Raw genomic sequence first — 14903 nt, forward strand, 5'->3', positions numbered from 1 at the left:
TCAGCAGTGCTAAATGGGTGCGATTAGGTGTGGACATGGGTGTGACTATTTGTGACATGGGTGTGGCTGGGCGTGGCCAAAATTTGCAGCAGCGCGCTGCGCGCGCCGCAGTCTTTGTCCGTCTTTCCCTTCTTCAAAAGTTGGGAGGTATGATAGGGGCGGCTATGACCAGGGGGTCTGGTTGCCCAATAGAGAGCAGTTCTGCCAGGAATTCTGTAATCATGCATACAAAAGGGGACAGAGATTTGGGAGGAGTACTGTACCTAAAAGCAATAAATAGGACTGAGCTGAAATACTGGGCACAGCTCTGACTACATGTTATATAGTCGTGTTAATCTCCTCACTTCTTGTAAACTACAAGTGTACAAAGATATTATATAGTCACCATGTGACTAGTGGGCCTGTGTAACTTCAAATGCCAGGGCTGAATTTTAGTCCCAGTCCGGCCCTGGCCCCAAATAGAACTTTTGCTATGGGGCTTGTGACCTATATGTATGCCACTGCAGGCAGGGTGGTGAAAATGAGGGCAATCTGGCCTGTTGCTCATAGCCCAGGGCTTCAGGGGTCCCATTGCCAGATTGTCCTAGAATCATAGAATCGTAGAGTTGGAAGGGACCTCCTGGGCCATCTGGTCCAACCCCCTGCTCAAAGCAGGATTTGCTAAATCATCCCAGTCAGATGTCTGTCCAGCCTCTGTTTGAAGACTTCCATTGAAGGAGAACTCACCACTTCTCGTGGCAGCTTGTTCCACTCATTGATCACTCTGTCAAAAAGTTTTTTCTAATATCTAATCTGTGTCTCCTCCCATTCAGTTTCATCCCATTGCTTCTAGTCTTTCCTTGTGCAAATGAGAATAAAGTTGATCCTTCTACAATGTGACAGCCCTTTAGATATTTGTAGACAGTTATTAAGTCTCCTCTCAGTCTTCACTTTTGCAAACTAAACATTCCCAAATCCTGCAACCTTTCCTCATAAGACAGGGTTTGCAGACCGGTCACCATTCTGGTCGCTCTTTTCTGAACTTGCTCCAGTTTGTTGATGTCTTTTTTAAAATGTGGCGCCCAAAACTGGACACAGTATTCCAGATGAGGTCTGACCAAAGAGGAGTAGAGGCAAATAATGACTTCATGTGATCTAGACTGTATGCTTCTGTTAATACATCCTAGAATTGCATTTGCCTTTTTTGCTGCTGCATCATAGTGTTGACTCATATTCAGTCTGTGATCTATTAGTATACCCAAGTCTTTTTCACATGTGCTGCTGCTTAGCCCTATTCCTCCCATTCTGTATATGCTTTTTTCATTTTTATTGCCCACATGTAGTACTTGGCATTTTTCCCTGTTAAAAACCATTCTATTAGTTGCTGCCCACTTCTCCAGTTTATTTATATCTTTTCGAATCCTCTCTCTCTTCTCTAGTATTAGCTATCCCTCCTAGCTTTGTGTCATCAGCAAATTTAATCAGTTTACCCTCAATTCCTTCATCTAAATCGTTGATAAAGATGTTGAACAATACAGGGCCCAGGACAGAGCCCTGTGGTACCCCACTTGAGACATTCTTCCAACTGGATGTGCAGCCATTTACGACCACTCTTTGGGTCCGATCACTAAGAAAAGTTATGAATCCACCTAACAGTTGCCTTGTCCATGCCATACTTAAGTCATTTTTTCAATAAGGATTGTATGAGATACTTTGTCAAATGCTTTGCTGAAGTCAAGATATACTATATCTACAGCATTTCCTTGATCCACCCAATCAGTGATTCCGTCATAGAAGGAAATTAAGTTAGTCTGACATGACTCATCATAAGCGGCGAGCAGGGAGGGGGGCCCATTTCTTGCACAGGGGCCCCAAGCTGTCAGTGTCTGCCCCTGCACTGGAAGGATTATTAAAGGGAATCTGTCACCTATTTTTTGGCCTATAAGATGCGGCCAATGCCATGCTTATCTACAGCATTCTGTAATGCTGTAGATAAGCCCCCGATGTAACCTGAAAGATAAGAAAAACACGTTAGATTATACTCACCGTGGGGCGGGTGTGGTGGGTGTCGTGGTCTGGCGCCTCCTATCTTCTAGCCATGACGTCCTCCTCCTTACTTCTGCCGCGGCTCCGGCACAGGCGCACTGCTCTGCCGTCGAGGGCAGAGTAAAGTACTGCAGTGCGCAGGAACCGGGAAAGGTCAGAGAGGTCCGGCGCCTGCGCACTGCAGTACTTTACTCTGCCCTTAACAGGGCAGAGCAGTGCGCCTGTGCCGGAGGCGCGGCAGGAGGAGGACATCATCGCTAGAATGTGGGAGGTGCAGGACCCGACCGCGACAATCACCACACCCGCCCCCCGGGTGAGTATAATCTAACGTGTTTTTCTTATCTTTCAGGTTACATCGGGGGCTTATCTACAGCATTACAGAATGCTGTAGATAAGCCCCTGATGGCGGTGGCCGCATCTCATAGGCCAAAAATGAGGTGACAGATTCCCTTTAAATGGCTCTGAGGTGAGATGACAGGAATTTTCCAGTAAGTTTACATTCCTCTGTGACTGTCCACAGAGCAGCCGCTGCAGGGAAGCTGTACAACCCGGGACAGGAGCGGCGCTCAGCTATCTATCACCAGAGCTGCCACACGCAAGATGGCGGCCGGGACTGGACGTCGGCGCGTAGTGACGTCATGCGGCCCTGGGCACGGCAGGCCGGGCAGAGGAAAGGCAAAGTTTGGCAATGTGTGGAGTGCAGAAGAAGAAGTGAGAGTGTGACACCGGTGAGGGGGCGAGCACCGAACGGCGACCTCCGGGAATCACCGTCACCAGGTCTTCTCCAGACACATCCCGGATCATTACCCCTCTGCATTCACAGACAGTGAGAGCTGCTGAGGCCGGCAATCAGCTCGGAATAATCTCCCCTCTACGGAGGCGACAGTCATGACTGAGCCGGACCCCAGCGCCCTGCCATGGTCCATCAACCGGGACGACTATGAGCTGAAGGAGGTGATCGGTGAGTGGCGGCTGCGGCGTGTACAGGGGGCGGCGTGCACAGGGGCGGCATGGCCTGCTCACCCAGCCAGCAGCCAAGATCCCCCGACCCTGACACCCCACCATTACCACTGTCATCAGAAGTGCAGAGCAATCCACCCAGCGATCGGCAGCAGCGTGCATCTGTCACCCTGACCTGCGATCACATAGCTGCTACATGTAGTCATAGCACAGCAGAGCTGTCAGTGTGCCGGCCTGTGCCCACCCGGGGCAGACCACCTGGAGTGGGGCCGCACAGGTGTGTGTGTATGCTGGGGGCACTGGTGGGAACGCAGGCCAGAATCTGACTGTTACATCTACTGGAGCTATCTAGTGTCCCTGTTACCTGGTCATGTCTCATCTATCTAGCTGTCTATCTATCACATGTCTCTTTTTTTCCTCTCTCTCTCTTGCGCGCACTCTGTTTCTCTCTCGCTCGCGCTCTGTTTCTCTCTCGCTCGCGCTCTGTTTCTCTCTCGCGCTCTGTTTCTCTCTCGCTCGCGCTCTGTTTCTCTCTCTCGCGCGCGCTCTGTTTCTCTCTCTCGCGCGCGCTCTGTTTCTCTCTCTCGCGCGCGCTCTGTTTCTCTCTCTCGCGCGCGCTCTGTTTCTCTCTCTCGCGCGCTCTGTTTCTCTCTCTCGCGCGCGCTCTGTTTCTCTCTCTCGCGCGCGCTCTGTTTCTCTCTCTCGCGCGCGCTCTGTTTCTCTCTCTCGCGCGCGCTCTGTTTCTCTCTCTCGCGCGCGCTCTGTTTCTCTCTCTCGCGCGCGCTCTGTTTCTCTCTCTCGCGCGCGCTCTGTTTCTCTCTCTCGCGCGCGCTCTGTTTCTCTCTCTCGCGCGCGCTCTGTTTCTCTCTCTCGCGCGCGCTCTGTTTCTCTCTCTCGCGCTCTGTTTCTCTCTCTCGCGCGCGCTCTGTTTCTCTCGCGCGCGCTCTGTTTCTCTCTCTCGCGCGCGCTCTGTTTCTCTCTCTCTCGCGCGCTCTGTTTCTCTCTCTCTCGCGCGCTCTGTTTCTCTCTCTCTCGCGCGCGCTCTGTTTCTCTCTCTCTCGCGCTCTGTTTCTCTCTCTCTTGCGCGCGCGCTCTGTTTCTCTCTCTCTTGCGCGCGCGCTCTGTTTCTCTCTCTCGCGCGCGCTCTGTTTCTCTCTCTCTCGCGCGCGCGCTCTGTTTCTCTCTCTCTCTCGCGCTCTGTTTCTCTCTCTCGCGCGCGCGCGCTCTGTTTCTCTCTCTCTCTCGCGCGCTCTGTTTCTCTCTCTCTCTCGCGCGCGCTCTGTTTCTCTCTCTCTCGCGCGCGCTCTGTTTCTCTCTCTCTCGCGCGCGCTCTGTTTCTCTCTCTCTCGCGCGCGCTCTGTTTCTCTCTCTCTCGCGCGCGCTCTGTTTCTCTCTCTCTCTCGCGCGCTCTGTTTCTCTCTCTCTCTCGCGCGCTCTGTTTCTCTCTCGCGCTCTGTTTCTCTCTCTCTCTCACGCGCGCTCTGTTTCTCTCTCTCTCTCGCGCGCGCTCTGTTTCTCTCTCTCTCTCGCGCGCTCTGTTTCTCTCTCTCTCTCTCGCGCGCTCTGTTTCTCTCTCTCTCTCTCGCGCGCTCTGTTTCTCTCTCTCTCTCGCGCGCTCTGTTTCTCTCTCGCGCGCGCGCTCTGTTTCTCTCTCTCGCGCGCTCTGTTTCTCTCTCTCGCGCGCTCTGTTTCTCTCTCTCGCGCGCTCTGTTTCTCTCTCTCTCGCGCGCTCTGTTTCTCTCTCTCTCGCGCGCTCTGTTTCTCTCTCTCTCGCGCGCGCTCTGTTTCTCTCTCTCTCGCGCGCGCTCTGTTTCTCTCTCTCTCGCGCGCGCTCTGTTTCTCTCTCTCTCGCGCGCTCTGTTTCTCTCTCTCTCGCGCGCTCTGTTTCTCTCTCTCGCGCGCGCTCTGTTTCTCTCTCTCGCTCGCGCTCTGTTTCTCTCTCTCTCGCGCTCTGTTTCTCTCTCTCTCGCGCGCGCGCTCTGTTTCTCTCTCTCTCTCGCGCGCTCTGTTTCTCTCTCTCTCTCGCGCGCTCTGTTTCTCTCTCTCTCGCGCGCGCGCTCTGTTTCTCTCTCTCTCGCGCGCGCTCTGTTTCTCTCTCTCTCGCGCGCGCTCTGTTTCTCTCTCTCTCGCGCGCGCTCTGTTTCTCTCTCTCTCGCGCGCGCTCTGTTTCTCTCTCTCTCGCGCGCTCTGTTTCTCTCTCTCTCGCGCGCTCTGTTTCTCTCTCTCTCTCTCGCGCGCTCTGTTTCTCTCTCTCGCGCGCGCTCTGTTTCTCTCTCTCTCGCGCGCGCTCTGTTTCTCTCTCTCTCGCGCGCGCTCTGTTTCTCTCTCTCTCTCGCGCGCTCTGTTTCTCTCTCTCTCTCGCGCGCTCTGTTTCTCTCTCTCTCGCGCGCGCTCTGTTTCTCTCTCTCTCGCGCGCGCTCTGTTTCTCTCTCTCTCGCGCGCGCTCTGTTTCTCTCTCTCTCGCGCGCGCTCTGTTTCTCTCTCGCGCGCGCGCGCTCTGTTTCTCTCTCTCGCGCGCTCTGTTTCTCTCTCTCTCGCGCGCTCTGTTTCTCTCTCTCTCGCGCGCTCTGTTTCTCTCTCTCGCGCGCGCTCTGTTTCTCTCTCTCTCGCGCGCGCTCTGTTTCTCTCTCTCTCGCGCGCGCTCTGTTTCTCTCTCTCGCGCGCGCTCTGTTTCTCTCTCTCTCTCGCGCGCGCTCTGTTTCTCTCTCTCTCTCGCGCGCGCTCTGTTTCTCTCTCTCTCGCGCGCGCTCTGTTTCTCTCTCTCTCTCGCGCGCTCTGTTTCTCTCTCTCTCTCTCGCGCGCTCTGTTTCTCTCTCTCTCTCGCGCGCGCTCTGTTTCTCTCTCTCTCTCGCGCTCTGTTTCTCTCTCTCTCTCGCGCTCTGTTTCTCTCTCTCTCGCGCGCGCTCTGTTTCTCTCTCTCTCGCGCGCGCTCTGTTTCTCTCTCTCTCGCGCGCGCTCTGTTTCTCTCTCTCGCGCGCGCTCTGTTTCTCTCTCGCGCTCTGTTTCTCTCTCGCGCTCTGTTTCTCTCTCTCGCGCGCGCGCTCTGTTTCTCTCTCTCGCGCGCGCTCTGTTTCTCTCTCGCGCTCTGTTTCTCTCTCGCGCTCTGTTTCTCTCTCGCGCTCTGTTTCTCTCTCTCGCGCGCGCTCTGTTTCTCTCTCGCGCTCTGTATCTCTCTCTCGCGCGCTCTGTATCTCTCTCTCGCGCGCTCTGTATCTCTCTCTCGCGCGCTCTGTATCTCTCTCTCGCGCGCTCTGTATCTCTCTCTCGCGCGCTCTGTATCTCTCTCTCGCGCGCTCTGTATCTCTCTCTCGCGCGCTCTGTATCTCTCTCTCTCGCGCGCTCTGTTTCTCTCGCGCGCTCTGTTTTTCTCTCTCTCGCGCGCTCTGTTTTTCTCTCTCTCGCGCGCTCTGTTTTTCTCTCTCTCGCGCGCTCTGTTTTTCTCTCTCTCGCGCGCTCTGTTTTTCTCTCTCTCGCGCGCTCTGTTTTTCTCTCTCTCGCGCGCTCTGTTTTTCTCTCTCTCGCGCGCTCTGTTTTTTCTCTCTCTCGCGCGCTCTGTTTTTCTCTCTCTCGCGCGCTCTGTTTTTCTCTCTCTCGCGCGCTCTGTTTTTCTCTCTCTCGCGCGCTCTGTTTTTTCTCTCTCTCGCGCGCTCTGTTTTTTCTCTCTCTCGCGCGCTCTGTTTTTTCTCTCTCTCGCGCTCTTTTTTCTCTCTCTCGCGCTCTTTTTTCTCTCTCTCGCGCTCTGTTTTTCTCTCTCTCTCTCGCGCTCTGTTTTTCTCTCTCTCTCGCGCGCTCTGTTTTTCTCTCTCTCGCGCGCTCTGTTTTTCTCTCTCGCGCGCGCTCTGTTTTTCTCTCTCTCTCGCGCGCTCTGTTTTTCTCTCTCTCGCGCGCGCTCTGTTTTTCTCTCTCTCGCGCGCGCTCTGTTTTTCGCTCTCTCGCGCGCGCTCTGTTTTTCTCTCTCTCGCGCGCGCTCTGTTTTTCTCTCTCTCGCGCGCGCTCTGTTTTTCTCTCTCTCGCGCGCGCTCTGTTTTTCTCTCCCTCGCGCGCCCTCTGTTTTTCTCTCTCTCGCGCGCGCTCTGTTTTTCTCTCTCTCGCGCGCGCTCTGTTTTTCTCTCTCTCGCGCGCGCTCTGTTTTTCTCTCTCTCGCACGCGCTCTGTTTTTCTCTCTCGCACGCGCTCTGTTTTTCTCTCTCGCGCGCTCTGTTTTTCTCTCTCGCGCGCTCTGTTTTTCTCTCTCGCGCTCTGTTTTTCTCGCTCTCTCGCGCGCGCTCTGTTTTTCTCTCTCTCTCGCGCGCGCTCTGTTTTTCTCTCTCTCTCTCGCGCGCTCTGTTTTTCTCTCTCTCGCGCGCGCTCTGTTTTTCTCTCTCTCTCTCGCACGCTCTGTTTTTCTCTCTCTCTCGCTCTGTTTCGCTCTCTCGCGCGCGCTCTGTTTCTCTCTCGCGCTCTCTCTCGCGCTCTCTCTCGCGCTCTCTCTCGCGCTCTCTCTCGCGCTCTCTCTCTCGCGCTCTCTCTCACGCTCTCTCTCTCGCGCTCTCTCTCGCGCTCTCTCTCGCGCTCTCTCTCGCGCTCTCTCTCGCGCTCGCTCTCGCGCTCGCTCTCGCGCTCGCTCTCGCGCTCGCTCTCGCGCTCGCTCTCGCGCACGCTCTCTCTCTGTTTCTCTCTCTCGCGCGCTCTCTCTGTTTCTCTCTCTCGCACGCGCTCTCCCTGTTTCTCTCTCGCGCGCTCTCTGATTCTCTCTCGCGCGCTCTCTGATTCTCTCGCGCTCTGTTTCTCTCGCGCACGCTCTGTTTCTCTCTCGCGCGCGCTCTGTTTCTCTCTCGCGCGCGCTCTGTTTCTCTCTCTCGCGCGCTCTGTTTCTCTCTCTCGCGCGCTCTGTTTCTCTCTCTCGCGCGCTCTGTTTCTCTCTCTCGCGCGCTCTGTTTCTCTCTCTCGCGCGCTCTTTCTCTCTCTCGCGCTCTTTCTCTCTCTCGCGCGCGCTCTTTCTCTCTCTCGCGCGCGCTCTTTCTCTCTCTCGCGCGCGCTCTTTCTCTCGCGCGCTCTGTTTCTCTCTCTCTCGCGCGCTATGTTTCTCTCTCTCTCGCGCGCTCTGTTTCTCTCGCGCGCGCTCTGTTTCTCTCGCGCGCGCTCTGTTTCTCTCTCTCTCGCGCGCTCTGTTTCTCTCTCTCACGCGCGCGCTCTGTTTCTCTCTTTCACGTGCGCTCTGTTTCTCTCTCTCACGCGCGCTGTTTCTCTCTCTCACGCGCGCTCTGTTTCTCTCTCTCACGCTCTCTGTTTCTCTCTCTTGCGCTCTGTTTCTCGCGCGCGCTCTCTGTTTCTCTCTCGCGCGCTCTGTTTCTCGCACACACGCTCTGTTTCTCGTGCGCGCTCTGTTTCTCTCTCTCTCGCGCGCTCTGTTTCTCTCTCTCTCTCTCGCGCGCTCTGTTTCTCTTTCTCGCGCGCGCTCTGTTTCTCTCTCTCGCGCGCTCTGTTTCTCTCTCTCTCGCGCGCTCTGTTTCTCTCTCTCTCGCGCGCTCTGTTTCTCTCTCGCGCGCTCTGTTTCTCTCTCTCGCGCGCTCTGTTTCTCTCTCTCGCGCGCTCTGTTTCTCTCTCTCGCGCGCTCTGTTTCTCTCTCTCGCGCGCTCTGTTTCTCTCTCTCGCGCGCTCTGTTTCTCTCTCTCTCGCGCTCTGTTTCTCTCTCTCTCGCGCTCTGTTTCTCTCTCTCTCTCGCGCGCGCTCTGTTTCTCTCTCTCTCTCTCGCGCGCTCTGTTTCTCTTTCTCGCGCGCGCTCTGTTTCTCTCTCTCGCGCGCTCTGTTTCTCTCTCTCTCGCGCGCTCTGTTTCTCTCTCTCTCGCGCGCTCTGTTTCTCTCTCTCTCGCGCGCTCTGTTTCTCTCTCGCGCGCTCTGTTTCTCTCTCTCTCGCGCTCTGTTTCTCTCTCTCGCGCGCTCTGTTTCTCTCTCTCGCGCGCTCTGTTTCTCTCTCTCGCGCGCTCTGTTTCTCTCTCTCGCGCGCTCTGTTTCTCTCTCGCGCGCGCTCTGTTTCTCTCTCTCTCTCTCGCGCGCTCTGTTTCTCTCTCTCTCGCGCGCTCTGTTTCTCTCTCTCGCGCGCTCTGTTTCTCTCTCTCTCGCGCGCTCTGTTTCTCTCTCTCTCGCGCTCTGTTTCGCTCTCTCTCTCGCGCTCTGTTTCGCTCTCTCTCTCGCGCTCTGTTTCGCTCTCTCTCTCGCGCTCTGTTTCGCTCTCTCTCGCGCGCTCTGTTTCGCTCTCTCTCTCGCGCTCTGTTTCGCTCTCTCTCGCGCGCTCTGTTTCTCTCTCTCTCGCGCGCTCTGTTTCTCTCTCTCTCGCGCGCTCTGTTTCTCTCTCTCGCGTGCTCTGTTTCTCTCTCGCGCGCTCTGTTTCTCTCTCTCTCGCGCTCTGTTTCTCTCTCGCGCGCTCTGTTTCTCTCTCTCGCGCGCGCTCTGTTTCTCTCTCTCGCGCGCGCTCTGTTTCTCTCTCTCGCGCGCGCTCTGTTTCTCTCTCTCGCGCGCGCTCTGTTTCTCTCTCTCGCGCGCGCTCTGTTTCTCTCTCTCGCGCGCGCTCTGTTTCTCTCTTGCGCGCGCTCTGTTTCTCTCTCTCTCTCGCGCGCTCTGTTTCTCTCTCTCTCTCGCGCGCTCTGTTTCTCTCTCTCTCGCGCGCGCTCTGTTTCTCTCTCTCTCTCGCGCGCTCTGTTTCTCTCTCTCTCGCGCGCGCTCTTTCTCTCTCGCGCGCTTTTTTTCTCTCTCTCTCGCGTGCTCTGTTTCTCTCTCTCTCGCGCGCTCTGTTTCTCTCTCTCTCGCGCGCTCTGTTTCTCTCTCTCTCGCGCGCTCTGTTTCTCTCTCTCGCGCGCTCTGTTTCTCGCTCGCGCGCGCTCGCCCTGTTTTGCTCTCTCTCTCGCGCGCTCGCCCTGTTTTGCTCTCTTGCGCACGCGCTCGCCCTGTTTTTCTCTCTTGCGCACGCTCGCCCTGTTTTGCTCTCTCGCGCGCGCTCGCCCTGTTTTGCTCTCTCTCGTGCGCTCGCCCTGTTTTGCTCTCTCTCGCGCGCTCGCCCTGTTTTGCTCTCTCTCGCGCGTTCGCCCTGTTTTGCTCTCTCTCGCGCGCTCGCCCTGTTTTGCTCTTTCTCGCGCGCTCGCTCTGTTTTGCTCTCTCCCTTTCCTTCCATCTCTCCTATGGGCTCACTCCCCAGCTTTCCTCATGGACATGGATCTCCAGCACAGTCACCGGCTGAACGCAGCCCTTGGTGATCGGCACAGGCTCAGATTAGGCCGCAGCTTTGGTTGTTGAACTCAAAATTCCTTGTACAATTTATCTGGAACTTTGTCACTCGAATAGTTTAAAACTTGCCATCTGGCTGGAGAAAAAAAAGAGCAATTTGAGCAACATCGCTTTCATATTGTAAGCGGAAATACAGGAGGTCTGGTTATTGGCGACTCTTTTTGTGGGTGCTTTATGTTATGTGCCACAAAACAGCCTTGCTGACACCCATCAGAATTGACCACGTTGCCATACCGCTCGCTGTATGTTGCTGCCTCCGCTCGCTGTATGTTGCTGCCTCCAGCTCGCCGCATGTCGCTGCCTCCAGCTCGCCGCATGTCGCTGCCTCCAGCTCGCCGCATGTCGCTGCCTCCAGCTCGCCGCATGTCGCTGCCTCCAGCTCGCCGCATGTCGCTGCCTCCAGCTCGCCGCATGTCGCTGCCTCCAGCTCGCCGCATGTCGCTGCCTCCAGCTCGCCGCATGTCGCTGCCTCCAGCTCGCCGCATGTCGCTGCCTCCAGCTCGCCGCATGTCGCTGCCTCCAGCTCGCCGCATGTCGCTGCCTCCAGCTCGCCGCATGTCGCTGCCTCCAGCTCGCCGCATGTCGCTGCCTCCAGCTCGCCGCATGTCGCTGCCTCCAGCTCGCCGCATGTCGCTGCCTCCAGCTCGCCGCATGTCGCTGCCTTTAGCTCGCCGTATGTCGCTGCCTCCAGCTCGCCGTATGTCGCTGCCTCCAGCTCGCCGTATGTCGCTGCCTCCAGCTCGCCGTATGTCGCTGCCTCCAGCTCGCCGTATGTCGCTGCCTCCAGCTCGCCGTATGTCGCTGCCTCCAGCTCGCCGTATGTCGCTGCCTCCAGCTCGCCGTATGTCGCTGCCTCCAGCTCGCCGTATGTCGCTGCCTCCAGCTCGCCGTATGTCGCTGCCTCCAGCTCGCCGTATGTCGCTGCCTCCGCTCGCCGTATGTCGCTGCCTCCGCTCGCCGTATGTCGCTGCCTCCGCTCGCTGTGTGTCACTGTCAGATTGTACAGTAATGATATTAAAGCTTCACCATCTGTTCTGTGCTGGTCCACGGAGACTTAAGTGTAGCCCCTGCAGAACTAAGTAATGCCACAGCTATAGTCCCAAACTGTGCCGTATGCCATATTGTGGACTGCACCAGTCAAGTAATAGTTAAAAACAATGTCTCCACAGCCAGGTCTTAGACTTTGTCAGATTGCCCTCCGCCCCGGAGCCAGGTCGGCTCTGCTGGATCAGATTTTGAACAGGTACCAGGAAATTTTGACAGATTCCATTGACTTTAAATAAAAATAAGTCCACTGAGATTTCAATATTTTTGCCAGAAAGACTGTCAGTGAAGTCAGCACTATTCATGTGGTTAAAATACCCTGAAAGTCTGACACAAGCTGTGATGGGCTCCATTTACCCCTTGAGGACCAGGCCTGTGTGGGCATTAAAGGGGTTTTCCACCTTCAGCAATCCCCATGTCCCCTGGCTCTTAAACTAATAACTGTGCTTTACTCACCATTCCTGGATCCTCCGCTTCTCCCAGTGTCTATTATTACATTATGTCAGCAGCACTGCAAGCAATCCACTAAGCTCGGCGAAAGGAGTTGCTCAGAGCTGCTGAACTCACTGATTGGCTGCAGCGCTGTTGAAGTGACATCAACGTCAGCGCTACAGACAGTAATAGACAGCAAGAGCAGCAGTGGAAACTCTGTGCTAGACCTGGGGAGGGAGAGTAAAAGACACGTGTTGTACCCTTAAGGGTACAATCAGACTGCTGTATTACTCGCGCAAGGATCGCAATCCTCGGACTGGCTGTCGGCACTGCTGACCTGAGCAAGCTAGCACGTATTTCTATGCAGCTGTCACACTCTGGTGAGGAGAGCCGACGGCCAATCCGAGGATAGCGATCCTTGCGCGAGTAGCATGGTCGTCTGACTGCACCCTTAAGCATACGTGGGATGGGGTTTTTCCGAAACCAGCAAACCATTTTAAAGACCAAATGTCTCTGGATTTATTTGGTGGTGCATTTACGGTGGTGCAGTTATTAATGCACCACCGTAAAAAAATAACTGAAATAAGAGGCTAGAATACATTTCTGTTTCATTTTTCACCAACCTTTTTGTTTCGCAAATTACAATTTTTTTTTTCCCTTGTACCTGACCCTTCCCGTTAAGCCAATTCACTCCCCCCCACCCCCCCAAAAAAGTGTGTGTGGCTCCCCTGGACTGTTTTAAAAATATCCAAAGTGGTTAAAATTCTGCACAACCACAAGATGTGCAAAACTATATCTATGACATTTCAAACAGTTTTATTCCGGAATTGCCATCTTTATGTATATTTCCTGTCTTTATTTTGTTTTTGTGTTCTCCCAGTCCATGACTTCTGCGAGGTCTAATAGGAGTAGTAAGATGGCAGCTGTGGGAGCCATTGTTACACCCCAGGTGCCAAAGATTGTGTCGCAGGGGTGGCGGCCCAGTAATATGTGGTTGTTTTTATATTGTCCTCCGTCTCAACCCTTTATTCTCGTCCTCTGACCCAGTCTCTGTCTCCTTTCCTTTCTCCATATCATTGGGATCCCTGTCTTGTATAACACCGACATTAATGTATAAGTAGGCTGGATTGGCGTGAAGCCGTGCCTCGCCCTTCCCACCCGCTTTTATCACCGTATAGTTGTGGGTGACGTGATGACGTTTTCCTTGAAGAGGTAACTAATAAAATGAATCGGGGATCAGATAGGAAGAGGTTAATCGCTCCCAGTAATTTGCTCATGGGCTGCCCCCCTTGGTTCACCGTCTTATTTTCTCTGTCACATAAAGAAATCCAGCAGCCTCGCTATTGTCAGATCTGTCAGTCTTGGGAAATGTTTCCTAAGATCTTTCTCTGCTGGCAGCGGCCGGGACGCCGTCAAACTCATTAATACTGAAGATCAGGCACCGTGGCACCATGTATTATTTACTGCATGGATCTCGGAGTTTATTGGTTCTTTCACATCTCGTTATGTGGATATGGTCGATTTGTGCTCCCCTAAGCCACGGGTCAACATTCAGCCAAGAAGTAAGTACGAACTGTCCTTGGGCCTCCGCAAAGGAACAAAAAAATGTATACTACATGGTGTATGTGATTTTTATTTTATAACATTGTGCCCACTGGAAGACATGGACCATCGCTAACCAGTGGTGGGCAGGTGTTGGAGACGGCTACCGACATGTTTCTCCATCGGAAAGTATTCGCATCATTAGCTGACTTCAGAGCAGTTTGTCGACCATGTGTGTTCATATGCCAATCCTGTGACCAAATGGTTTGGGCTTTGAAGTTCAAGGTATTCTTATCACCAAACATAATCTGCCAGGATCCCCTCATACCCATAGGCTAGACAGCTTGTCCCACAATCTACTGGCCAAAATTCTCTCATTTCGCTTTTCTTTGCTCTTATGTATATGTGGGTCTTGGTTTATTTATACCTTGTCAGAGCATTGAAGGGGGGTTCTCATGGCTGAGCCGCTGGTCAGAACTGTGTATTCTTCGATGCTCTTAACAGAGGCGGCGTTCACCCTGCAACACGGGAGGAGTGGAGTGGCATTAAAGCTGGACAGATTCAGGAGCTTGCAGGCTCGAAAGCAAAGATCTTGGAACTGCACCTTCCTTGCATAGGAAACTAACCACCTCTGCTAGAATAGAAAAGTTGATAATTTGTTAATCTATAATTCACCCAATCCTTTTACCTCTCCAGGGAAATAAATCACCACATGAGTTGTCTGGCTGCCCTCCACTTTCATTTAAAATAAGCCCTGGAGGCACATTCTCAGGGAGATCTCTGTCCGGCCCATAGATCTTAATATTTCATTTATACATTTAATTGGTTGTCCACTACTAGGACAATCCCTTTTTAAACTAAATTTTCAGCCCCTATAAAATACGTAAACCTCTTCTCACCTCCCGTGCCGGCTCCGTTCCAGCGGTGTCGGCACTCGCTGTCCCAGGGCTATGATGCCATGAAATGACACGTGATGCCCGAATCCTAATCAACACTGGCGTCACTGTCTTCACCTTCTGTCGAAATCAACATGAAGAGGAAGTCCGAGATCAGCTGTAGCCCGGACTTCTGCTTTATGTTTAGTTTATAGGAAGGATCAGACAGTGATTGGGTACCAGGCATCACTTGTCACAACACCGCATCATCCCTGGGACCGTGAGTGCCGACATCACTGGGACAGAGCCGACACGAGAGGAGAGTATAGGCTTTATTATTTTATCAGGGCCGAACATTTAGTTTAAGAAGGGGTTGTCTGTCACGATCCATTTTTGGATCTGTGTCAGAGTCTGGACTCTCTTATATAAACCTTTTTCCTTTCTGGCCCTTGGGGGATAATATGAGTTTTTTGTGTTGTGAGCTCATTTTCGGGTTTGCCTCTGGCTTCTGGTGAGGGTTATGTAGCTGGCTGTGCTGACAGGAGTAGTGAGTTCTCTGTCTGGACTCCCTCTGTTGGTGAAGAGAGGTAATGAAGCTGATCTAAATGGCGGAGACCGGCCACCCGAGGAAGAGGACTGCGATTGGACATCAGGAGTTTCTGATTGGATTTAGGGGAGCCGACTCCCTAGTTTCTTGCTGGTGATTTTTCCTGACTGTGGCTCCTGGTTTCCAGTTTGGTTCCTGCCCTCCTAAAGCAAAGTTTT

The 14903-nt window shown here is 54.0% G+C and overlaps 1 protein-coding gene across 1 annotated transcript in view; it reads left to right on the plus strand.

Annotated features, from left to right (window-relative positions):
• Positions 1-2667: 2667 nt before the first annotated feature.
• OXSR1 (oxidative stress responsive kinase 1) overlaps positions 2668-14903 on the plus strand; it is a 149398-nt gene continuing 137162 nt past the window's right edge. Inside the window, exon 1 of the mRNA XM_073581496.1 lies at positions 2668-2986. Coding sequence (XP_073437597.1) covers positions 2914-2986 — 73 coding nt within the window. The 5' untranslated portion in view covers positions 2668-2913. The remainder of the gene's footprint in view (positions 2987-14903) is intronic.

The sequence above is a fragment of the Dendrobates tinctorius genome, unplaced genomic scaffold (genome assembly GCF_039654945.1).
Source record: "Dendrobates tinctorius isolate UK_male_01 unplaced genomic scaffold, ASM3965494v1 ptg000070l, whole genome shotgun sequence".
Classification (NCBI taxonomy): Eukaryota; Metazoa; Chordata; class Amphibia; order Anura; family Dendrobatidae; genus Dendrobates; species Dendrobates tinctorius.